The 26,907-nt window shown below is 38.9% G+C and overlaps 1 protein-coding gene across 2 annotated transcripts in view; it reads left to right on the forward strand.

Annotated features, from left to right (window-relative positions):
• The first annotated feature begins 2,350 nt into the window (after positions 1-2,350).
• Positions 2,351-26,907, forward strand: part of CERK (ceramide kinase) — a 41,399-nt gene continuing 16,842 nt past the window's right edge. The window contains exons 1-6 of one of the 2 annotated variants that reach the window (XM_065858681.2): positions 2,351-2,567; positions 10,735-10,848; positions 11,867-11,989; positions 13,757-13,882; positions 14,405-14,468; positions 17,961-18,106. In XM_065858681.2, coding sequence (XP_065714753.2) covers positions 2,429-2,567; positions 10,735-10,848; positions 11,867-11,989; positions 13,757-13,882; positions 14,405-14,468; positions 17,961-18,106 — 712 coding nt within the window. In that variant the 5' untranslated portion in view covers positions 2,351-2,428. Of the gene's footprint in view, positions 2,568-3,817; positions 3,929-10,734; positions 10,849-11,866; positions 11,990-13,756; positions 13,883-14,404; positions 14,469-17,960; positions 18,107-26,907 lie in introns of those variants that run through there. The other variant, XM_071803411.1, reaches the window with a different exon arrangement.

Here is a 26,907-nt window from a genome sequence, read left to right on the forward strand (position 1 = left end):
CTTTTACAACCATGCCATTTCTGAGGGTGGAGCCCTGTCATCAGCCATCTTTAGCACCAGGATTTTAGGCTATAAATCCTGCAGTTTACTGGCATTGCTGCATCTGCAGTTCTGTCCCCTCAGTGGTAATTAAAGGTTTATGTAATATGCAGTAAAACAGTAATTGACATGTGTGTGCTTTAGCCTACCAAGTCAGTCATCTTTTAGAAATTCTTTCTCTGTTAGAGTCAGGAAAGAAAATAATATAGTACTGATACTGACTGAAAAAAAATACTGTGTTGGCTCAAATTTGATCTCAACTTTCTAGGGACAGAATTACATGTTGATATTCAGGGCACTACCAGAAATTGCTAGAGCAGATCGAACGCAGCACTGGTAAGAACTCCTGCAAGACATTCCTTTAGTAGCATGGAGGATCGCAAACCATGGACCAAAACACTGTTACGCTAAAATGTTGTGCAAGGAAGAAATAAGTGGCTTCTCCTTATCCAAACAAATAAGAAATGTGGATGGGGAAATGTCATTGCTGCTAGTAGTTCTAGTACACCTTCATAGGCTTCTAACAGACCAGAGAATATTTTATCAATTCTGTGTTTTACAGTTGAAAGCCTTAGCCTTAGCTAAGCCAAAGACTTGTCAAATTAATAAGAATAAAAGGAAATAATGGTAGGCAAGAGTGGTAAAAAGAATGAACATTTTATTTCTTCAGCCAGCAGGGATGACAGCATAAGATTATTGATTCAGGTGACTGTAGGCTGTAAAAGATCAGATCTAATTTTCCCAGTGGAGGAATGAAAAATAAGTACCCTTGTGTAATATTTTTGAGAATACAGCTTTATATCAGTGATCCATTAGCTCCTGGAGCATGTCTGAGGGGGTCAACACCAAAAGTCTCAGTTGCACTGTCAGTACCAGCACTGGGCTGCGGCTTCCATGCAGCTCTTTTGGCTTGCGGAAGTGGTTACAAACAGTGGAAATGAAAAGTGCTAGATATGGTACAACCCAAAACAAAGAGATGTTCATGGCCCAGGGGTCTTACCATCCAAGTGTAAGAGGGATGATAACAGATGATGTAGCTGGCAAAATGCAAAGAACTGCAAACACTAATCACTGCTCAGCAGTGGATTTGGCAGACTAATGCTCACAATCAGACTTTTGCAACAAACTTTAAGTCTCAATATAAAGAGCTTTACAGGTGTTTGTGGAGAGAAGGATTCAGAAATGTAAAGGACAACACAAGTGACAGAAGCAAAGTGTTCTTTGAATTGTGGAAGTGCAGCATACCTGGATACTTTCGACAGTAAAGGTGGCAACATCGTGTTTTTCAAGGCCAGAGGGAAGGATGTTTCATAATCAAGATGATGACAAGTACTCACAGTGCAGGAAGACTGTTTTGAACGCATAACCTGGACAGCGCGCAGCTCATTTGTTTTCAGAAAATGAAATGTGAGAACACGACAAGGTTCAGAGCAGGGCTCAAGTACAGAAGATTTTTAGACCTGCACTGGTTCTGAGCAAAGCCAGCTGGAGTGTTCCTGTATCACCTTTGTGAAGCAGTGAACTGGCTCCAGGCTGGACTCAGGTAAGAACAGACCACTGACAATTTTCTCTAAGCTCTATTGGAAATACTCAAAACCGGTAAGTTTGGACTAAGGTCAGAAGCAAAGTGACTTCCGCTCTCTCTGGCCTGTACTTTGGGTAGGATGCTGATGGTTGTATAGTCATGAGGTTCAGGGACACCATGGAATAAAGACAGTAAAGAATTAAACGTTTACCTATAGTGAATTATTGCCAGTATCTTCAAGGCAAACCCAAAATGTTCTTATGGAAAATAAGGAAAGGTTAGAGCAAGAGGTTTGTAGTACAAGACACTTCTGGTAGAGGTATTTATTACATATTCACTGTCTTAATAAGGGAAGAGTTCATCACCACTGTGATGGGTGCTCGATCCTCCCGGAAAAACAAACAAACCAACAACCCACGAAAGCAACCCGCGCCCGTCGCGGTGTGAACCGCAGTTTCCCTGCACTGGACCATGCCCGTGTTGCCGGGTCTCCCCGCGCTGGCCGAGCACGTGTCTCCCGCAGCGGAGTGAGGGGACAAAGCGGCCCGGGCGGGCGGACCCTTCGCCCCCTCTGCGCCCCGGGCAGCCCGTCCGCGGGGGCCGCCAAGGGCGCCCGCTGCCCAGCCTCGCTGTCCCGGGCTGCCCCGGTCACGTCCCCGCCCCCAGCGCCGCGCCGGGAGCCGCGGCCCCCGCAGGCCCCGCCCCGGCGGCGCTGGCGTAGGCGGTGACGCTGCGCCCCGCGCGGGGCACAGGCCGGGTAGCGGCGCGCGCCGTTCGCTGCCGGGCTCGCCCCGCGCCGGCCGCCCGCCCGCTCAGCTGGGCCATACGGTAGCGGGCTGCGGCGGGCCCGGGCTCTCGGCGGCCATGGAGCAGCTCCCAGGCGGCCGGCGGCCCCGGCTGGTTTCCTCGCTGGGGCTGGGGCAGCGCTCCTGCGAGGTCACCTTAGACGAGGAGCGGGGGGGAATCGCCTGGCGCGACCCCCGCCCGCCGCGCCGCGGCAGCGGTGAGTGGAACGGCGGCCGGGCTGGGCGGAGCGGGCAGGCACCTGCCGCGGCATCGCGGCGGGCCGGGGCCGCCTGAGGGGCCTTTTGTCCTCGGCGGCGGAGGAAAGGCGCTCGCTGCGGCGCGGGGTAGGGCAGCCTCGGCGGGGATGCTGGCGGGGGCGGCCTGCAGCCGGCACTGCGCCCGCCGGGCGCTGCCGGAGCCGGGTCTCACGGCGGCGGGCGGCTCTCGGCTTAGAGTGCGCTGGGCGGTCAGAGCCGGCTGTCGGCGCTGAGTATTTCCCGTACTCGAGCGCCGTTTCACCTTAAGAAGGGAGCGCAGCAGCCTCTGGGGTTCAGAGTCCGAGGGTGGAAGGCGGAGGGCTGTTCAGTCACACACAGGTACGGGCGGTGTGGGAGCGCCGGGTCCTCGGGAGCGGGGCAGATGGAGCCGGAGCCGAAGCTGTGCCGGGACGGGCACGGGCAGACAGCGGCTGTGCTGAACTATCAGCCGGTAATCGGCTTGTGCGTTTGGAAACAAAGGTGAAAGCTGTTCACAGAGAGCTGCACACACTGCGTGCGAGGGCAGCAAGTTGTCTATTGCATCTCTTGAGAGAGTCCCTCTGATAACAAAGGGAGGAAAAGCGTCCCTGCAGCTTGATTTGTTTAGATGAACCCCATTGTTTCTTGGCACTGTGAGTAGGTATCAACATGTAATTTGACGCACTGTATTTAAATTAATCGTAGCAAGACATAACAGACTTGCAGAACATTAAAAGCAGCTTCTTTTTTTTTGGTTACATGACTTGTGGTTAAAAACCACTGTTGTACTGAGGCAGTGTTTCTGGCTTTTTTTTTTTTTTCAAATAAAGGGTTTTTTTTAAAAGCCCTTTGCTTTCTGAAGGGCTTCATGGATATTTCCAAAGAAAGTTTAACTTTTGCGAGTTAGCTTGTAATGGGGTAACAAAGCTGTTTATAGTTCACCTTTTGTGCAATTAGAATAGTGATGAGTTACAAAACTGCAAGCAGGAGAGGTTACTGCTGAAAATACCTGACAAAATTTCAGAGTAACTTCTAAAAATGTCTGTACATGAAGTATATTAAGCTTTCTCCTACACTTTAGGTGATACTTTATCAGTGTCTTTGACCTTGGGGTTTTTATATAGTAATTATTCCCATTTTTAATATAGCCTTATTAGCATGGTATGTGAACATCTGAAAATGTGTAATGTCCTTCTTTTCACAGCAGCTGCTGTTAGAGTGGAAAACTGCTGTCATCCTCACTTTAGAGGTTGGAGGAACTGAGACAAATAAAACTGATAATAGAAAGGTTGACTAGAAGTTTATCTGAGAAAGGTTTGAATAGAGATGTCTCCAGTCCCAGGCAAGTTCCCAAACATAAATAGTTCTTCCCTTCTTACCATCTACCTTTCTTTAAATATTTTCCTGATTTTTATCGTAATATCTTATTGGCCTGAGGCTTTCTGGAAAAAAAAAAAAAAAGGTGAGTGAGGAGAACTCAAAAAGAATGGTAAGAATTTGATGTAGTTTGCATAACTGAGAACTGGTCATGTTTCAAGTACATCTCTTCTTATTCATGATAGCATAAAACCAGAGTTTGTTATCCTTCCCCTGTTATTGTGTGAATACAATTTGACATAATACAGTTTTTATCAGCAGTACTGCTGAAAAAAAGTATTTGAAAATTCCTGCCCTTACTTCAGATGTGCAGATAAATGTACTTAAGACATTGAAGACAAATTATTTCTTTAATTCTGCAAAGATTAAGATATCGGTGTGACAAATAAGCTGCATACTTTTCAAAATGAAATAAAATCAATCTAGATAAAAGTGTCTGGATCTTAAATTTAAAATATAAACTTTCAAAGCCTTTTGGGACAATTGCTCCCACTAGGTAAAGTAGCCCCTGTTTTGGAGAGGTTGGTTTTTTTTTTTGAATTGTGTAAAATCCTTCTAAAAATGCCTTTGCCTGGTTACTAGTTGACTGCTCTGTAGGCTGGAACAAGTTCAATGGGAGCTCACTTGACTGTATGATGACTTCTTTTAGACCATGCAAGAGTGCCACAAAATTACACTAGCTCTTTTACTAGCACTCTAAAGTTTACAACTTCTTACAATTGTTTTTACAACTTCTAAGTTGAAAGTTTTCTTGACTTTCTCCTGGTGGGCCAAACCAAGTAGGAACATGTCCTGAAGCATGTTCCGAAGTGAATGTCAGAATTCTGGGAGTTGTGGAAGGAGAGCGGGACACAGTAAACCAAACTCTTCTTGAGGCAGTTTCTGAAGCAGTACCCAGTTGGAGATTCCTGAGGAGACAGATCTGGTTCCTGAGTGTGGCTGCCATCCTGTAGCATGACTATTTACAAGATTTTGGAGAATATGATATGGAATCAGAAGAGAAAAGGGAGGGTGGGAGAAAAAAAAAATACATACCTAAGCATTCTGGAGGCACAGGTATAATTTATGTAGAGAGCAATTCAGTAGATGATGTACCCCACCTTAACACACTGATTATTTCGTGTGTTGCCTGCACTTGTGCTTCAGTACCATGACAGTTTTGTATTACTGCTGTCCTGTTGTCTTTAAGTTCTTTTAAGACCTGGGATGGCTCATGGTGTTCTCTACAATTATTTTGGAAATATGACAGCATACATGACAGGATATGAATAAACTTTATAGTATGGAAGATGGTTAGAAGCATATAATTTCAGAGGAGTTGCTTGACCAAGATTGGTATCTTTCTACCATTTAGCCTGTGACTACGTGACTACTCTGCATTATGCCTAAATACAGACTTAATTATGCAGTATAAAAGTGCTATATTTTTTGTTTTGTAGATAGTTATTCCAGTGAATGATTGTCTTTAAACTGAAAAAACTCAGTGAGGGCTGCTTATTTTCTGAGTATTTGTTACTGTCTTGGATTTAGTTACATAAGTAAAAATTGCTTGGTATAGACTTTGTCAAGGTTTTCAGATTTTGACAGGTAGGGAACTAGGTAGTGTTGAAATATCTCTCTCTCCCTGTTGTATCCAAATTCAGGAATAGATAGGACAATCTCTACTGTTTCCTATTGTCCAGGCAAATATAGTTGTCCAGAGTATGGTGAGATTTTTGTGTTTTATCATCTTTGTACAATGATATTAAAATATATACACATTTTTAAACCCCATTCTGCCAAAATACATTTTGTGAATAAAGTGGTATTGATTCAGGATAATTGTTTTTAATGCTATCATTAAAAAGATACCAACAACAACAACATGTTTGTTCAAGTTGTGGCATGTTTTTAAAACAGTAAATCTTAAATACTGTTGACTTTCCTTCCTATTGTTAGACCTTGTTTAACGGCACCATATTTTCAAGCTCTGTCTTCATTGTAATGAGGTTCCCATTTCACATTCTTTGGTTCATTAGACTTGTTTGAATTTAGAGGGAAAATTTTTGTCTGAAATTTTTCATGTGTTTCGTGGTTACTTTTAGCTATGTCCCTTTTTTCCTAGGCATGTCTTCATCTTCAAATGTTCTCAAGAACATTATTTTTCAGCGTTGTAACATTCTTCATGAGATTTAGTTGTTAGTCATAAATAGTGTATGCAGAGCTGGGCAGGTAATTTTTTTTTTTATCATTTCCTCATATTGATCAGGTTTCTCTCTAGTAACAGAGGATAAAACTTTCTGTATCAAATTTCTTACCAGATTATATATTGTACATATGTACTTACAGGTATTTTAGAAGTATAGGCTAAGATTGTTTTGTGCCTGGTACTGAGGCATTACAAAGACAGAATGAGATTCTCTTGGTGTTGTGGTTGGGTTTTTGTTGTTGTTGTTGTTGGGTTTTGTTTGTTTGTTTGTTTGTTGAGTTTTTAAAGTAGAAGTATAAGGAGCATGATCAAACTAGACAGCAAACTGTGTGCCTTCACATACTGTGTGCACTTTCTTTTAATCCTTCTGTTTCTCCCTTCAGAATTCTCCTCCCTCAGTGTGTCTTTTCCAGCTTTCTCCCCAAAACAACCTCCTGAGGAAGCCTCAGTACTAGTGTTCACAAGACTGATGCCATTTTGGTGTTGTGGATTCTGAAGAATGCTCAGTTTGGAAACAAGGCCTGTCCAGCACCTGCAGTGTGTTGGCGCATCCTTAGTCAAGGTCATTTTTCATCAGTCATTCCCAATTGGCAGTGGGCGTGCATGGAAAGCTGTACCGTGCTTTTCTCTAGACATTTCCACTGACTGCATTGAATCAGTAGGATGTGGTGCATAACAGCTGTATAAAGCATTGTGTCTTTGGAATGTGTCTTCTGGAAGATGCATACATTCAAATATAGATGCACACTACATTAAACGATGCATGCTTTTCAGGATACACCTCTTTGGTGGTGGTGGTTTTTTTCACCCCCTCAAGATGAAGAAGTGCATCTTATTTCTTACTTTAGCACTGAAATATTCATAGTTGAGTTGAAAAGCTTTAATTTGGAAATTAAAAAAAAAAAGGAAAACAATAGTATGACTTAAATCTGCAAATTGATCCAAGGTGATATGTAATGTGAAGTAACAACTGTGTGTCTGATCATATGAGGAACTGATCTATTTTCTGTTGATTTACGAAGTACTTGAAGATTTCCTTTTTTTAAAAAAAGCCAATTTTTCTATACATAGGTGTGTATTATGAGATCATGGCCTTCAGATGTTTCTGTGACTCTTCTACTAGTTTTGAATTAAGTAATTTATTCATGATGCCCTTTTTCATCCCCTTCCCCCAGGATATGAATTCTCTGCAATTCTGCTCTATATCCCTATCCACCATCTTCTCTTATTCTGATCTTTATTTGACAGAGCTTTCTGTAGTCCATGATCAATATAACGCAGTGTACTTTCTGATAGAAAACATGCTTGTTTTCTTGATTTTAGGTGAAGGCAAAGTTTAAACTTAGTACAAGATAACTTACTGTACATGTGGCCTGTAACATTAATCTAGTTTTCAAAGTGCTGGAAAAAATACTTTAAATCTGAACTGCAGCTTTTTAGTTGTTAATATTTTTCAGTCACAAGAGTATACTAGCAATTTAAATTAATTCTGAATGACACTGCATCCATGGGCCTGAGCTTAAAATTAAGTATAAACCAGATTATGTGACCAGCAATGTTTGTGTGCTATTGGTTTGAGCTAACATATTACTGAGAGGGGGATTTGACATGTAGGATATGTAGCTGGCAGTGATAAATGAACAAATCTTGACTTGAATTCTGAGTGAGTTTGCTTGTAAACTCAGGAAGTGTTATGTGGGAGTGGCAGACAGCAATGACGCATCAAAAAGCCTTTCTTAACGCAGAAAAACATACTGCACAGCTGTTGGCTACATTTTTCACAAAGCAAGCCTGCTGTTAGCATGCTTACCTTGTTGCTGTGTGGATTTTTGTGGTTTGGGATTTTTTTTTTTTCTTCCTCCCACTTGCTTAATGTGGGGAAAAGTAGTATGTGTCTAACACAGTATTTTGCTGATTTGTCAGTTTGCACTTCAAGAAGAGCATCTGTTAAGGCTGTAAGAGTGCTGTGACCCAGGAGTGTTGACTGGCACAGCCAGTGGGCTGGGGAGACTGTCTCCTGTCCATTGTGTGTTTGGCTTGCCTTTTTGTTGTTTGGTTGGGTGTTTGGTTTGGTTTTGTTGTTTGCTTTGGTTTTGGTTTGTTCCTTTTTTTTTTTTTTTTTGCCATGCCACTTTGTCCAGCTGCTCTGGATGGCCAACTCATTGTCTTTAGTGTGTCATGTATGCTAGACATTGAACAAGGTGAGACATGAAAACATAAATATGCGAAGATCTTCGAGATTAAGCTTAAGAAAATTGATAACTACTTCAATATTTCTGAACTCAAAATTCAGTCTCTTGAATCTAGATGGGTACATTCAAAAATTTTACCTGGAATTTTGTCTAGGAGCTGTTTTGTGCTACTCGGTTGAGCATATTGCACTGAGCAAAGTAAAATTATTTGTTTCGTATGGTCTGAGCCCGTAGTTAAGTTTTTTTCATTGATGTTGATCTAGTAGTGGTCATGTGAGTACCATTATTTTTTTTGTGTATGTGGCAATAAGATTTTCAGTAATTTTGGAGAAATCATAAAAGGCTTTATGAGGGAACACCTTTATGCTACATCAGTGGAAGAAATGGCTCATACTACTTGATAATAGGGTAAATGGTACAAAAGTAGGTGTATGAAAGGACTGTAATTAATACATATGTGAACCCTGTTGACCTCTTAAAAGAGGGTGGGATAGTCTTTCTGCTTATTTTTATGGAGTAAGTATTGGTGATTAAATGGCAGATGACAGCATTATATTTATAGTAGCAGGATTGTGCTGCTTGTATTGAAGGTCTCTATTTGATTTCTTCACATTGGAAACTTCTTCCTTCTGGGAAAAAGGGGGAAGGGTGGGAGTAAGTAGTTGATTTGCTTTCTGATTAAGTAGTACACTGTATAACACTAAGTCAAATAGTGATAGTCCTATTTAGATGGACATATTCTGGAGTTCTATTCAAACACAAATACCACTGCATTTAGGTTTGTTTTTATAAGCTGTAGGGAATGTTCTGAATAACATGTTTGTATTTGAGACAGATTAGCATCTTTCTGGCCCTAAGCAATTCTGGTATTAGGTAGTGTATTTTTTTGGCTGCTTTAAGATTGTAGTATATTATCAGGGGGTGGGGTTACTTGATACTTGTACAGTGCCAAGTAGTACTGAGGGCTGCAATCAGCATAGCTGGTATTCATAGTTCAGAAACTTATCAGACTTTTACCAAACCCAAAGATTTACAGAGGGAAGGTGGGATCACCCTGTTTTTCGCTTTTATTTCTTTTTTTTTTTTTTTTTTTTTTACAGGAATCTGTTTGTTGTTGTGATTTTTTTGTTGTTTTTTGTTTGTTTGTTTGTTTTTGGGTTTTTTGTTGGTTGATTTTTTTCCAGGTATTTAACTTTTGTGCCTTAAGATTAGAAAATGCATATGTTTAACTAAAATACTCTTTGCTTTTTTTGCTGCGTCTGTGAAGAGATTTGCTGGAAAAGCAGAACTTCCAGTCTTGTGACTGTCAGAGGGAGAATACATCTGAAGAATTAGGAGAGCTTAATAGAATTGGTCTAAAGGTCTAAGGTTGTTAATATAAACTATTTAATATGTGGGCCTCCCACTGCAAGAAAGACATTGGGGTGCTGGAGTGTGTCCAGAGAAAGTCAATGAAGCTGGTGAGGGGCCTGGAGCACAAGTGTGATGAGGAGCGGCTGAGGGAACTGGGGCTGTTCAGCCTGGAGAACAGGAGGCTGAGGGGAGATCTTATTGCTGTCTACAACTACCTGAAAGGAGGGTGTAGCATGGAGGGTGTTGGTCTCTTCTCCCAAGTGACAGGTGATGGGATGAGAGGAAATGGCCTCAGGTTGTGCCAGGGGAGGTCTAGGTTGTATATTATGAAAAATTTCATCATGGAAAGGATTGTCGGGCATTGGAACAGGCTGCCCAGGGTAGTGGTGGAATCACCGTCCCTGGAGGTGTTTAAAAGGCATTTAGATGAGGTTCTTAGGGACATGGTTTAGGGGTTGACTTGGCAATCATAGAACCATTTTATTTGGAAGAGACCCTCAAGATCATTGGGTCCAACCATTAATGCAACGCTAAACCATGTCCCTAAGAACCTCATCTACATGTGGGATTTGAAAGCTTAAGGATTCATGTGAATGCTCTTCATTCATAAGGCAGCTACTTACTTGAGAGTAACAAATAGCCTCTGTAGTCTCTCTGCACTAGATTTAGTTGCACGTTCTTTGAAATAGCTTGTGCTATTCACTGTCAAATATCTGGACTAGGCGCCATTGAAGGGGCAATTTCATTACTCTGAAATCAGTGTTGCTGAATTTTGGCTCATACAAAAATGTTTTCATACTTGTAATACCTAATTTTCTGAGAGATCAGAGACATTTAAAATGTATTTTGGGTAGTTCATAGGTGGTTATGGATTATGTGCTTTGACTTAAGGGAAAAGGAAAACTATTTCTACATATGTTCTTGGTTGTGCTTATTGAGCCCCTACTCTGATTGTATGTCTATATCTTATTATACGTAGAAATAATTATTCTGCTGCTGTTTTAAGATGTTAATGTGTAAGATCTTGTGTTCATACAGAAAACTGTTTTGTGCCAACCTCTGAGATCATTGCTGTAGAAGAAACTGAACTAAACAAGAAGCAACGTAATACTGGCAAATGGCAAAAAATGGCAAAGCCACATGCTTTCACGGGTAAGCATGCTTGTGCTTATTACTTTTTTGGAGGTACTTTAGGACAGACTCAAAAAGAATCTTCAGAATTTTTTTAACAGAAATGATGCATTAAAAAACAACACCCCCCCACCACAACAAACAAACAAAACCAAAAACCAAACAAAAAACCCACAAAACCAACCAAACAAAAAACCTCCACCAGAGATCTGCCAGTTTACATTTAAATATACTTATTTTGAAAAATAAACCTCTTTCTTTAAGAACATATGCTAGTTTTAGTTATTTAATGAAGGTCTAACTAATGTCTTACATTTCTGCTGCTGAATGACTGCAGGAGGACACTTGCTTTCTACTACTCAAGTAGAAAATTGAGAGAGACTGGAAAAATTACTTCTAAATGTTTGTGGCATTTTTCTTTGTTTGTATTAAAATTATCCTTAACCATCAGTATGTGTGCATTTATGTTGTGGAGTACTTTTCTCAATGTTAGTCCTTCAGTAACAATGATTGGTGATACTGTAGATGGAAAGGTAACGATGCTTCTGTCTTACCATCACCATTCTTAATGCACAAGAAGACTCTAAAATTTCAGCTGTGTGAAATTAAATTCACCCCACTGATTACAGGGGAAATGATGTAAAGGTTTGGCTTACCCTCGTAAGCTTATGGCTTTTTATATTATGTAGATGCTGCAGACTTTAATATGGATGAAATAATATATAAGTTTAGCGAACTTCTATATGTCTACAATCAGCTTATGGAAAATGGATTGTATTTAGTTTGAAAAGAAGTTTGGGTATCTGCTGTAAGGTAATGACCTGAAGCAAGTGTTTTCATTTGTTTTAATTTTGACTTTTTACGAATGTCCTGTTCATGCTCCAAATGCTGCTGTCATTTGCAGAAATGTGTAGTGAGGCTTAACTACCACTTTTTTCCAAAGGTAGATATTTTGGAGCTCTCTCAGAAATGCATTTGTCATTTCATAGAACTGTCTCATGTTTCTTTTTTTTTTTTTTTTTTGTTTTAATTTGAATAGTCTACTATGTGAAGAAAGCCCGAAATCACCGCTGGCGGTGCAGTGATGTGACATTTTGGTGTGTTGATGAGCACTTGTGTAATCAGTGGATACAGGCACTGAAAGAACTACTTGAAATGCAGAGTAAGTTTGACTAAACTACTAACATTTGCAGCATCATTTTACGGGCGTGTATATCAATTAACAGTATTTTGATATATCTGTTGTTTTAATGTATTTGTTTTTCTGAACTGTTAATAGCAGCTTATGTTGAAAAGTTGAGGGAACTGAGAGATGAGGTGTCTCATCCTTCTTATCAGTACTTTTTGTATCTTGTGTATTCACTGAGTTGTACTGAATGTTTAATCACTCAGGACTACAGGTGTCTTAAAATTTTGCCCAGATGTAAATTCTTTTCACAAATTAGTGACACATTAGAAGCTTAGCAGAGGCTTTAAATGACTGTAGCTTTGGGGAAAGTAAAGGGCAGATGCATGCTCAGAGATCTGAGATACTCTGGAGGTCTGAGGACAAGGATAGTAGCAATTGTGAAATTTATGGGTGGCTTTCTGTGTGTCTGTTTAACCTTTCTAGTCTCTCTTATCAGCAGTGTTCCTTGCACAGTAATAGTTCCCACTAATAATTTCTGTGACTCTAGACCTCTTCCTCTTGGAAGGCTGGCAGTAGTTTTGCAGGAATTATTCCTGAAAGAGATGCCTTGATGGATGTCAGGGAGCAGCAGGAGCAGAACAGCTCCATGACAGAAGGGAGGTCAGGGATGACCGTAGCACTGCGGTGCCCTCACCCTGCAGGGTGCAATCCCACTGTGTCTGAGCAGGGGTGGGGATAACAGCAGGTCCTATTTACAGCACAGGTGATATTTAACAAAAAAAGTTCTGAACAGGCATTGGAAGCATGCATCTGACTAATGTTTTTGTTTTATATATGTTACAGGAGGTATGTAGCTTCCAATAACATATTTCAAAAACTGGGGTTTTTAGACCCATTCACTACACCTGTGAGAGATGTGGCCTGGGCAGTCATCTGGGTTTGAGTGCAGGTGTTCATTCTGTTGATAACAAACTATTTCAGAAAAGGTAGCAGCCTAGCTTCGATGGATTTATAATGCAATTGTGCTGATCTAGTAATTCTTTTAATTATTTCCTTTTAAAAGAATGCCATCCGAGGAAGTGCAAATGTTATAACAGGTCTTTGTGTTCTATGTGAAAAAGGAAGGCTCTAAGTGCAGTAAACATTACTGTTTGCGTATATGTTAGTACAGAGATGTAACAGTTGTTTTCATTGCCATCACCAGTGTAAATCCATGACTATTTGAAGAAAATTGAGGTAGCGATATCAAGTTTTTTCTAGCGGGGAGGGGTTACACTAAAAGGCAAGCACTTGCTGTGCAGCGTGTAGTTTTGTGAGGTATTCTTATTGTGTCTTTAACACAGGAAGGAAATGTATTTTAACTGTGTTACTAAAGCAGTTACATTGTTTAAATACATGAATGTAATAGTATTTCTATGTATGCTTCACTCAAAAGTTCCTTTCCAACTGTTCCTGGCTGTAGTGTCTTTTGTCTTGTGTGTCTGTGGTACTAATGTAATTTAGTGGGAAGGTACTGTGAGAATAGTATACATAAGAATGTGAGACATAGAGTCAGATAAAATTATTCTGAATTTCACCTACTGTCCTACTACCAGTTTGTTCAATGCTGTCAGTGTATTCAGTATAATAAAGAGGATGGATCAAGCAGGCTTTTATAGCTCTTTGATAAAGAGTTATGGAGTTATAAAAGGCTTGTATGCTGTATGCACTTTGATGTTTATAGGTTTGTTTTTGTATAGCTTCTTGAATTTCTGTGTTGTGTACAAAAGCAGTGTACTCTAATATTTTTCCTTACTGCAGAGTCTAGACCAAAGCAGTTGCTTGTGTATATTAATCCATATGGAGGAAAACGACAAGGGAAACGGATTTATGAACAGAAAGTTGCTCCACTGTTCAGTCTGGCTTCTATCTCCACTGATGTTGTTAGTGAGTAATGAGTATTTTAATTTCTTAATAAACACAATATGAACTCTTTAAAACATATCTGAGTAGCTTAAGTTCTTTCTGTTACTCACCTTTTCTAACTAAGGAAATTAAACTAAGTGATAAAAAGGGAATGGCATAAGGTCAGTTATCTGGCTACCTATATCATTTTTCTGCTTACTAAATTAGAATTTCAGCTACTTATGAGCTATTTGAGCTCTTCCTTTGTTAGATACTGTCTTCTCTTCTTTTTCAGTTTTGCTGTTAAAACAAATTGTTCATTTGTACAATTTTTTTAGTGAAATATTTTTCTATATATACTGCAATGCATGGCTCTCTCAATTCTCTCCTTGGCATAAAATATTTTGAAATTAGTTTTGCGGGCAGACTGTTTTATGGTCATATTGGTAATAGAATCAAGGTTACTAATGAATTAATAATAACACTTTTAAAATTGTGTATTATATACCATTTTATAATAGTATTGTCGTAGTAGTAATTTTTAATGTGTTTATTTCTTCATAGTAACTGAACATGCTAATCATGCCAAGGACAATTTATTGGAAGTTAATATTAATAAATACGATGGGTAAGTAGCTTCACTTGTGGGTTTTTTTTCCCCTTTCTAGCTGATATATTCTGTAATCTGTCTGTTCCTGTCTCTAATTTAAAATAGTAGCATTCGTTGCTGGTACATTTTGTGCACCAGCTCAAAGTTCTGGAGCATGTTACTTCTCCTAGGGGATCCACATTTAGGACTATCAAAGGAAAACTAAACCGTTTCAGGAAACCTATTCAATATACAATATATTCAAGTGTAGCATAACTATGTCTGCATGAGATTTGTGTTCGTAAGATGACTGTAAGATTACTTCTGCTCCTCCAGTAGCTGAGCATTCTGTGATAGCTTGAAAGCAACCCTGAAATGTTTTGTAAAATAGGTGATCTTGAATATACATGAGTCCAGAACACTGCATTGGTAGCAGTCAGACTGTGTACAGAAACCATTAAGTGTTTAGAAATGTTTCAGATAGTTCCTTTTGCTATGTAGGAATGTACAAATAGTGGCTACATCATTTGGCTTCGTTTGTGTTTCTTCTGTTGTGGAATTACTGTTTTAAAGGACGACCTAACTGAATGGTAAAATCACATTCCATTATTAATTCTGCTGTAGAAGCGGAATGTTTTAATAAATTAGTCATTCCAGTTTCCAGTTCATGACATGAAACAAGTTACACACCTGGAAAATGACGAAAATGTATGCAGAGCCTCTTGAGGTAAACAATCATAACTACAGTATTTTAAAATAGCATCTTGTTGTGCTTGTTGACAGGTACATTTAAACTGAGTTACAAAAACAACATATATCTTCACAGTACTTTTGCTGAGGAGCAGATCTATATGCATTATATATGTTGAGTGAGGGCATCATTTTGACAAATCGTGGTAGTGAGAAACTATATTTGCAGGTCGAATTCCAAGACATCACCTGCTTTAAAATGTGGTACCCTTAAATCAGGAGTTTTGTCTGTATTGGGATTTTTCTGAGTTTTGCAGAAGTGTGAGGAAGGGAAACTGGGGTCCTAGAAAAACCTGATTAGTGAAGATTTTTTTACTTCTAATTTGACTTAAGTGATTGAAAGAGATAATACTGACAGTTGGTTAAATTCTGATACAGAGCAGAAAAGCAAAGCAAGCATACAAGTCTGTTTCTTTGATGAACAGTGATGCTAGAAGGCAGTTCTTGTATTAATAATGCATTTTAAATAACAGATCCAATGGCTATATGGAAGATTTTTTTAAAATGGTTGAACTGCATAAAATTCATGTGTTTCTTCAAGTTTGATTGACTGTCCTTATATACAGGAAAAGCTTTTTTGGATTCCTACATCTAATTGTTCACCTGTCCTCTTAGATTGGTTCTAATAAGTGGCTTTTCCTCCATTCATTGAGTTTCTTCATTTAATCTTCAGACTCCCTATTTGGCAAAACCATGCCTGTGATTTTGGAACTAGATACAGGCTTCACAGTGATAAGTGCTTCACTGCTTTCCAAGTGTATTTACTTGAGACAGCTTGTTTAAACTTCTCTTGTGCGTGTTTCCTGCTTGTTCTTCCCTTTTCCCCTCATAAGAATTTCTTATGGTGAGAGTACCAATGCAATAGCTCAGTGACAGAACAGCTGCTCTTTCAATACATTTACTTAAAATATTTAGTCACTTACCATATAGCAGATTTTTCTACATTATTGTGCAGAACAACTAGAGCATGCTGTAATACTGTACAGGTAATGACCGTGTTTAGAATAAGTCTGACGTGTATGGATCGCTGTGGTTCCTTTTCCATATACTGGTTGCACAAACCTTTGTAAAACTGTTTCAAGTTGTTTTTTCCCCCCAAGTTCTTGAATTAGTTCATAGAATGGTTGAGATTAGAAGGGACCATAGTTCTTTTAATATTCATTTGTCTTGTGGGCTTGCTTTTCCTGAAGTCCTTTAGCATATATAGTTCACTGTTATCGTCTGTCAAAAAAGTTAAATGCTGGTCCATTAGAAAAATAAACCCCAAATAAAAGAATTGCTCTAAGAAGATCTCTCTTACAGTAATTCTTCACTGTGACTCGAATATTGGTCATCTGATGTTTGCAATGAATTTATCATGCTGATATTGTGTATGTGAACTTCTTAATCTGTCCATATTTACCCATGATAGGTATAGACATTTACGTCATTGTTGTTTCTGAGTATTTATTATAAATAGAACACTACTGAGACAACATTGATCTTGAACTGATGTGGAAATTTTGGTCCACTTCTTTCTTAGAGTCTGCAGAGAAAGATGAGATGGGCTGAAGTTGAATTATGTAGTTAAACTATTGAGAAATTCATTAAGAAAATGAAAACCAAACATCCCTTTCTCCCTTCTCTCCCAGTCTCTTAGGTCTTGACTTAGAGTTGGACAATGTATGTTTTTAAGACTCTCTTCTCCATTCATAGAAAAATTAATGTTATTTTTCAAGCTTCCTTCTGATGAAAATATAATAAATAATTTAAATCATCAATACTTAAAAATTAAATAAACTAACTTGTCCTATGAAATACGTGGTCATTCTGCAATATCTGTTGCTGACTATATGGAAGAGTAAGTATTAGTTTATGTAATCGAAACGATTTATGTAGATTAACAGTAAACAGTCCTGAACATGTATGCTTGGGACCACATGCATAACTTTGGATTTGTCATATGTTCCTTTAAAGTGTATTCGGTTTAGCTTTCCAGTTAAAGAATATTTATATTTGTAGTTCAGGCTGTGCATTTGATCATTGTGCATGGAATGTACGCTGCTGTAAAACAGTCTCTTCCTAGTATTTGCTTGGCTGTGGACTCTCTGCTGAGCTTTAACATGCTGAGGATCTGTGCAGCTGCTGCACCAACTCTGACCTGAATTAACTTTGCAAAACAAAGTTTTGCATCTGGCAACATTTAGAACTCTGTGTTTCATTATGAATGATTATGTAGATATACGTGACTTCTGTCTGTTACGTGGGGTCTCAGCATGTTCGGAAGAGCATGCTAGCATGCACTCTTCTGGTTTTTGACTTTCATATAATGTATATCCCTATTAAATTAATAGTGTGAAGCATACTTCTGCCTGAAGCCACCAATATTAACTTTTCCCTTTTCAGTAAAGGTACCTTACTTCCATTTTGTTTACTGAGAAAGATGTTTGTAAAGTCCTGTTTAGTGTTTTCCTTGTATAGCAGATTTCTGCTGCTGTTTGTCTTGTCTGCATACAGCAATAGAGGATAAAGAGGGGTTTTTTGCATTCCAACTTTTTTCTTTTCTGATGTTACAGACATGTATGTCTAGGTGCAATTGCGGTTGTGTAACTTGATTTTTTTTTTTTTTTCTCATTTCCTTCTGTTTATTGTGACGTTTACTGTAGACTACTATAGTCTGTAAAAATAGAGGGGGAAAATAGAACAACTATTTTTGATGTGCCCAGTGCATACCCTAAGTAGAATACTTGCTGTGTTGTTTATTGACTGTTAGTGTGCATTCTAATTTGTGTTTCCTGGCAGTGTTGTTTGTGTTGGTGGGGACGGCATGTTCAGTGAAGTGATGCATGGTCTCATTGGAAGAATGCAGAAGGACTCTGGCATAGACCAAAATAATCCCAAAGCACCATTAGTCCAATGCAATATAAGGATTGGCATAATTCCTGCTGGTAAGAAAGGGTTAACTTTCAGTTTACTTTATTTATTTATTCTTGCAACTTCTCCTGACTCATAATTTCTTGAATTTAGGCTTAAGTGTAAGATATGAGCAAAAATATTCCATGAAGATACCTGGATAAAGCTGTTTATATCCCGGTATAGTTATTGATCACATGTGATTTTGTTTGGGAAGGGTACATTGTAAGGGAAATCAAATCTTAATGTGCAACTTCAGAATTTAATTACTTTTCTGTTGCGGCTTATTATGTGTTACTAGCAGATAAGATGGTGACAGTAATAATCTTGCCCATCTGAATACATTAATGCGTGAAACTTAGATACCTGATATATATTTTTCCAGTTCCACATGCTCCACAAATATAGTTAGAATTGTAATGTAACCTCCCACTGGTCTGGCAAACGCCAAATAAATGCTAAAATTTCTCCTTTAAAAATATTTTTTCCTTCTGTCTCCAGTTGTCATCATGGGTACCTACAACTGAGGAACAGTCCTCAGGTTCCAGACCAATTTGCACTTTCTGCCCCCTTTTAGAGCTGCTGTATCTTCATGGTTCTCAAAGTCAGCCACTTGTTCAGGCAATCCTGACTATTGTCATTGAGAGACATTTGAGATAAGTTTTTCTTGGAATTCAGGTCTTTGGTCATAAACTTACTTTTTTTATTGACCATAGTCACTCTTTGGATCAATCTTGCTGTTAAATCTAGTGTTCCAGCTGCTACCTGACCCAGTTGATCCCCAAGATTCTTTCAAAAGTGGACTTCCAAGATGAATCTTTCTTCCAAGGCTAGATTCAGTGTTGAGACTCTTTAATAGCATCTGCAGTGTTGAGGACTGTGTGAAAAGACAAATGAACAGTTCAGTGTCTTTTCTGTGCTGTTCTCTTTCTCTTGTCAAATGCTTGAAATTTGCATTAAAGAACAGGAATATGAAGTAAACATTATGAGCTGCTGACTAGAACTAAACCACAGACTTTGATAAAATTTAGCACAGGTTATAAAAATACATCAAGTGATATAATGTATTTTTACTCTCAGGCTTTTTATACTCGTTATATCTTTTTGAAGAATGCATCCAAACCCAAACAACCTCGTTGCTTGGAAGAAGCTTAACCCTTTCTTCTTGCAGTGCAATAAGGGTCAGATATCTAGAAGTTGCAGTGTGAATATCCCTTTATGGTTTTGCATTCTCTTCAGCTATTGCATTAAGGGTTCTGTGTAACAGACTTGCTATATTTAAGTATATTGTGCCTTTATTTGTTAAAGTTTTGCATTAAAATCAGTTTGTATAATGAACTTCACAGAAGAGAATTTGAAGTGGTTTACCATTTGTTTTCCTTATTTGGGCAAATTTCTCAGACTGAAGGTTTTTGCTTACCTGGTTGGTTTCAGAAGTTTTTCCCTTCTGGTGATGTTAGTGACCATAAGAAGATACAATTTAAAAAGACTGGATCTCCATATTAAGAGCTGTTTCTTTGTCCTTAGGCAATTAACTGTAAGCATGTTAAAACTGGAAGGTTAACCTTGCTTTTTTTGACAATTTCTTAATGCATTTTTTCCAATTGCCACCAAAAAGTATGATCTTCACTGTTATTTTAGTATTGCTAACATGTCAAGTCATTTTTTTCTCTTACATCCTTTAATGTTTTGGTTGTTGTTTTGTCCGCTGTAGTTGTTTACTATTTGAATGTATACTGCATGCTCCATTCCTTGAACTAATGTAAGGTACACCCTTGTAATCAGTGCTTTGATTCAAACATTTTCTCCAAGTCATTATTCAGATCCCTCAAGTTATTTGCAATGGTATATAAGGAAGCTGGTCTTGATATCCAAAAATTAGGTTTTTGGAAGTGCAGAGGATAATAAATATCTTGATCTGTTTGTATTTTGTACAATGTTTAAAATCATTCATTACTGAAAATATGGAGAAGTGATTACTTCCTGAAAAAGAGTGTCAAATCACTGAACAAATCTTAACACTTTCTTAACACAGGTAGACATCACAGGGACCTTAACTTGTGTATGAAACAGCCGAATCCATGCATCTCAGGGTGGTCAGGAAGGCAGCAAGAGGGGTTTTTTCCAGCCCTGGGTGAAGCAGTTCTCTGTTCATTTTTGCTTGATGTAGTGGAGCTCTGACCATATATTGACCCCAACAGATTCCCTAGTTCCCAGACTAGTGTGAGAACTTTATTCTGAAATAAGTGAGATCCTTAAAGATACTTTTTTAAACTAAACTTACGGTCTTGAAATACAGCAAGTCACAAGGAATAATGAAATATAAATCATGCATCTAGAAAGCTTCATCCATTATGCTCTTTTTAGTTATTTATCACTAACCTTTTTCTTTAAATCCTAGGAACTCGTTAATAGATACTGAAAACATATACTACCCATAGTCTAGAGAAAAAGTTTTAAAGCTCATTCTGTCCTCTGATACATGGAGACAGTTGTCTCAGTGAGGACAGGGGCATGGGGATAGTTGACACTGAATCAGTGGTTTTTTGCCTTTTTTATCATTTAGTTCCTAATGCCAAGCTACGTTAACAGAAATGTGGCAGATTGTGGTTTGTGGTTGTGATAAAACAGTGTCTGTATTCAAACTAATACTCAATTCGGCAGACTTATCTTTGCTTAGAAACTCTCAATTTAATTGTACAAACCTTTGAAATTGCAAATGAAAGATTTAATGTTAAAACACTCATCTATATGACCATTTTTGAGTAATCAGTTTTGTTTCATAGGTAGAAGAATCCCATTGTACAGGCTCCTTTGTTTTTTAATGTTGGATGCTACTTGTAAATCATGATTGTAACTTTCTGGAGCAAGCCTTTGCTTTACCCCCTGTTTTGGTTTTTGTTTCTGAGCAGATGTGTCTGTTTCCAGTATATTTCCAGTCATTTTTCTTAGTGTCTTCTGGTTAAAAATATATTTTATGCTTTATGGTACATTTTTATGGAATAACTTGTGTTTTTATTAACATGAATACAGGTGATTCTACTCAAAAGACAGTTTTAACTTCTGAATTTCTCTTAGTTGCAGCCATTCTTCATATCTGCCAGTGTAAACTGACTGATTTCTTAACAGCAAATCCATTTAAAATAGCATACTTAGAGGTTGTAGCAACCTGACAAAGTTTTCTACTGCAATGCGGTGACTACAAGTCAGCGTACCTACAAAAGCTTCTGATCAGTTATTATATTACTTCCTCCTAGTGCCACGTAGCCTTAAAAGTGCGTTCAGCGTGGTTTCTCCCTGTATTCAGTGGTAGTATGCCTCCACAGAAGTGAATAAGAGAATGATTTCTCTCATGACATGTGGCACTGAGGTTTCATCCAGATGTTTTAGATTTAAAATTATACCCTCTGGAGTAAGCCAAAGTAATTTGTTCTTCATACGAAACTTGGCATATAACAGGAGTTCAAAGCTGTCAACTGCTGTCGGAGGACTCTTTAGTGAAAAGGAATGGATTAGATTAAATACTCTTATCATCTCAGCAGGTAGAAAAAAAAAATCCTACTTCACTCTGCACTGTGGCATAAAATTAATGTATGTATTCTTTTAAAAACCAAGGCCACCAGCTTACCCTGGGGATAGGGGAAGCATCTTCCAAGCCCTGAGGAAGATGAAGTGTAGATACAAAGTGTTAATTGCTATAGTGATTTAGGCTTCTAATGTGTCCAGATCCCTCTCACTGTTGTGATCAAGGTATGAACTCTGTAATGTCTAGTCATGAAGGATGCAGTATGGTTATATTTGTTGGTGTGCAGCTGTAGAAGTTGAGAATCCTAAAGACTGCACAGGCTGCTTATGTGAAAGTGGTATAGAAAAAAGGTGGAGGATTCATTCACAAACTTAAAAAACAGATACAAGTAAAATCATGAAGCGTGACTGGACTTTTATGCTACTGTCATCTAGGCTGTAAAATTTCTCTTAGAAAATGTGTTAAAGCATCACATTAAAAGCTATCTAATTCTTTTTTAATGATTCCAAGTGATATGTCCACAACCTTCTCTGTTAAAATGTTTGTACTATATAATGATCTTTGTGGTTTAGTTAGTATCTCATTTCAAGGTTCAGTATGCCCAGTTTGAAATCTGAAGTGCAACATTTTGTGTTCCTTCTTCAGCATTTTAAATCCGTTATACTTCTGGAAATGACAGTCTAGGAGCTAAACATTGCATTTACTTTGGTGGGTCTGCTATGAAGACAACTAAGTCAAGATTATTTTTTCCTGTGATGTTAATCTCATCTCTTAGATTTCCCATTATTGTATTAATCCATTTGTGTTGTACTGTAGTACTGAACTTATGCTGAAGTGTTTATCTACCAAGAAAACCCAGACCAAATTATTTCTGAACTGTTCCTTTTTAAGCCAGTCTGTGCAGATGTTAAACTTGATTCCAGTGACATAGACAGTGGTATCAAATGTACCCTCAGCAAGGTTGCAGATGACACCAAGCTGAATGGTGCAGTTTACACACCTGAGGAGAGGGGATGCCATCCAGAGGGACTTGGACAAGCTTGAAGTGGGCCCATGTGAAGCTCATAAGGTTCAACAAGGCCAAGTACAAGGTCCTCCACCTGGGTTGCAGGAACCCCCAGTATCCAATACAGGCTGGTGAATGAATGGATTGAGAGCAGCCTTGTGGAGAAGGACTTGGAGTCACTGGTGGATGAGAGATTGGACATGACCCAGCAATGTGCACTTGAAGCCCAGAAGGCCAATTAACTTGGACTGCATCAGAAGGAGTGTGACCATCAGGTCAAGGGAGGTGATTCTGCCCCTGTACTCTGCTCTCCTGAAGCCCCACCTGGAGTATTGTGTCAAGGTCTGGAGCCCTTAGTACAGGGAAGACATGGAGCTGTTGGAGAAGGTCCAGAGGAGGGTCTCCAAAGATGATCAGAGGACCTGAACAGCTCTCCTATGAGGACAAGCTGAGAGAGTTGGGGTTGTTCAGCCTGGAGAAAGTTCCAGGGAGACCTTATTATGGCCTTTCAATACTTCAAAGGGGCCTATAAGAGAGATGGGGACAAACATTTTAGCAGGGTCTGTTGTGATAGGACAAGGGGTAATGGTCTTAAACTAAAAGACAGGAGATTCAGGCTAGACATGAGGAAGAAATTTTTTACAATGGGGGTGGTGAAACACTGGCCCAGGTTGCCCAGAGAGGTGGAAGGACATTCAAGGCCAGGCTGGCTGAGGCTCTGAGCAACCTGATCTGGTTGAAGATGTCCCTGCTCATTGCAGAGGGGTTGGACTAGGTGACATTTGAAGATCCCTTCCAACCCAAACTTTTATGTGATTCTTGGTGACTGCATGAATTGTGACTTCACAAAAATACTACAAACTTATGGGATCCCCACTGAAGTTGTTATTCTGCCTGTTTGCAGTACAGAATCCTGTTGCCATACTAATTGTTCCTGAGGATTTTATGTGTGCTGTGGGAGCACCTGCCCGTCAAGGTTATCTCACATGGAACAGTGCTCTTGAGCACTAAAAGTTTCTTTGTTAAATTCACTCTTTTCTGTTGGATCAACATCTAGCTGATTGTTGCTTCTGTCATCTGCTTAGTTTAGTACTTCCAGTTCTTAGGAGTTTAGTTTTCCAGCAGTAGAAGCACAAAAGTGAATACTTATTGGGCAAGGCATATGTGTTTTGGTTTAAGAAAACTTAGTTGTAAGTTAGTAATCGAAGCATTTTTCTAGCACTTTTTTTTGGTCCTTGGAATCAATGGCATGAACTCTTCCATACAACCAGAGAAACAGCTGGTTTTGCTTATTGCTTTGGTGATTCTGTGACCAATTTAAAACTTGTGAGGCGGTGTCTGAGCACTTCTCTGCATGACTTGTCTACTCACAAATATCCAGCAATATTTGCCTGCGAAGGGGAAATCTGGTGATTTAGCTGCATTGTGTTCTATCTAGTGCAGTCCATCACTTTGGTTTATTTAATCTTGTTTTAGCAAATATGTTTTATGGGGAGCACATACTCTTTAATATTTAAATACATATCTTGATCATTTCTCCTTGTGATTAATTAAAAGGATTTCCTTGATAAATTTTAAATCATTAAATTTATGTATTTACAAAGTGAGAGTGTGTAAATTTGGGTAGGGAAAGACCATAGAAGAACTTACCTATATAACAACTATATGGCTGTGAGGTACCTCCTAATAGCAAACAGACTTTGGGGGAAATGGGTGAGGAAACAGAGCTCTAGTGTGCATAATGTATGGTAAAGATTCAAAGTAATTATTTTAGCAAAGACTGGTTGATGTGCCCTCTACACACATCATATTTTCAGTAGGCTCTCAGTATCAACATATCTGGTGTGAGAGCTTTCTTTAGCTGGGAGATTTCAGACATTTAGTTTGGGATTCAGCTGTCTGCAGGTGGTGGTGTGGTGTCACCAGCGCAGAGACGTGTGACCCCTGTGCAAGGCAGCTGTAGTGCTAGAGCAGCAGGTGGAAACCAGGCAGAGCGATCTGCAGCACTTGAACACTGGTGTTTGGTGCCAGTTTAGTTAACAAAGTTAGTCTCCTTCAGGTAAGTTTCAATTTGATATTTGAAAGTTCATGCTTCTTTTGTGGTGTCTGTGGGTGAGATGGGCATGTAAACTCAAGTTATAGCCAGGATGCATTTGGTCAATATGGTCAGTAAAGCCTGTAGATCTTGTGTTGCATCTGCCTGTCTTCTTTCCTAAGGCCCTTCAAATGGGGCCTGTGTGTGAGTACCTTGAATCCAGCTTGGGCTGCTGTCACCATTCCTGGCAAGATCTGCTTGAGTGGAAGCTTTGACATATGTACATGTAACACTGCAAACTATGTAGCTACTTCTAAGTGTCTTAACCTGAAACTTAATTATTCCCTTACATGCTGATCTTCTCTTCCAGCACACCGATGTAAAGATTAGTTTCTATGCTAAAGATCTTTCTTTTTTAATGAATTTGGGCTCAGTTAAGAAGCAGTCTGCTACTTTCGTCATGTTTGCATGTAGTTCTGTGCAACCCATAAAAGCCTCTTTTATTTTCTTTCACTCAGGCCATTGCCCTTAAAAATCCCCAAAGAAAATCTGGCAGAGTATGTGTATAATTTTTCTGTTGGTTTAACCAGAACAAACAGTATCCACCACATAACATTAGTTAAGAGTCATATTCTAGGGAAACTGCTTGCCCAAATTGAGTGCTCTGGCAGTTCTAAGCTGTTAATCAAGGGATATTAGTCAAGCTATATTTACATTCTAATCCTGATTTCCATATCAGATTTATACTGAGGAAATAAGCCTGATTTTGGTGGGGTTTGCGTGTGTATCTACTTGGAGTGCTGTTTTGTCAGTAGTAGATGCCAAGTCTATTCAAGACCCACTTAATAGTCTAGAATTCTTGTTTGGTTGTGAAGTATTCAAAGTGGTTCAAATCCTTAGGCATCATGAACATTTTTGTGACCTTTAAACTACTACCATTAGGTTCATGCTCGGTGTGGTGTTATGCCCAGTTATATTCCCTTGCAATGTATGAAGGAATGATACTGGTTTTGTTGCTCCATACTACTATCTCTGAGAGAGAAAAAAATCCAACACTATTACACTGTTTTAGTTAGCACTCCACTGGCATGTATGAGAAAGGGATGATTTGACATTTGGTAAACACTGTTGGTGTCTTCCCCAGTCTCCTGTTTTAGAATCTCAGAATTAATTTCAGACTTCAGATCTAATTTTAGCCCTCCCTTGCTAGTAATGAATGGAAATGAAAATGAGTTCTATAAAATTGCCCAACAGATAAATCAGCCTTTAATTGACTACAGAAGAGTACTAGGAGATAAGCCTCTGGTGTTAAAATGTAGCTTGTGAATGCCCCTCTTCTTCTCCCACTATAGTCTAAGACTACTTGGAAGCTCTGTTTACATCAGGGCAAGTGGGACAAAGGTAATTCTAGCAGCAGAATGTAAACAAGTCTTGAAGAAATGAGAAAGGTTGCATGGAATGTTGAGCTCATACATTCAGCAGTAAAAGTTAAGGTCAGATCTTTTAGTGGCTATTTTTTGTTTGTTTTTCTTTTCAAAAGTAGTGAGAATTTTCTACCTAACTGAAATTCATGAGTGTAGGGGGCAAAATTAAGCTGAAAAAAACTGGCAGTAGAGCATAGCTTAAGTATCTGAACTCAACTTAGTATTTTCTGCTATAGAACTCCAAATGTGGCTTGGTAACATCATTTGTGTATCTTTGTTATGATACTGAGAGAAACTGGAGTCCCGTTGCCTGTGCAATGGCATGTGCTTGCAATGGTACGCTTCTGCCATCTTGAACCTTGGCCTTGCAGAGACAGATCTGTCTAGTCACGTTCTTTTGTTCTGCAGTTCTGTTATATTTATATTCTCTTTAATTGGCTTCCAGAGCTGCTGCTTGTTCACTGTGACAGGCTTCTGTGTAGTGTTTACTTGGTAGAAGCTTCTCTCATGTCCTTCACTGGTAAGGGAGGCGGTGTCCATTTCCTGAGAAGCGAGTTGGAGGGGAAAGGATTTTCTTGGATCCTGTTGACATACCATCAATGCTTTCAAAGTGCGAAAGAACCAAAATGGGATTTCAAATAGTGGTTGCTCATTCATCCATTTTTAGTTGTCTTATTTCAATTTGATTAGGCCTGAGAAATGAAGTACTCTGTATCTGATACACTAAATCTAGTGTATCAGTAGGAAAACTGAGAACATATGTGGACAAAGTTAAGTTTTTGTTTTCAGATATCTAGCCTTGACTTTAAAGGAATTCAATTTCAGGGAAAGGATGGAAGAAACTA

This window comes from Patagioenas fasciata, chromosome 1, assembly GCF_037038585.1.
Source record: "Patagioenas fasciata isolate bPatFas1 chromosome 1, bPatFas1.hap1, whole genome shotgun sequence".
Taxonomy (NCBI): domain Eukaryota; kingdom Metazoa; phylum Chordata; class Aves; order Columbiformes; family Columbidae; genus Patagioenas; species Patagioenas fasciata.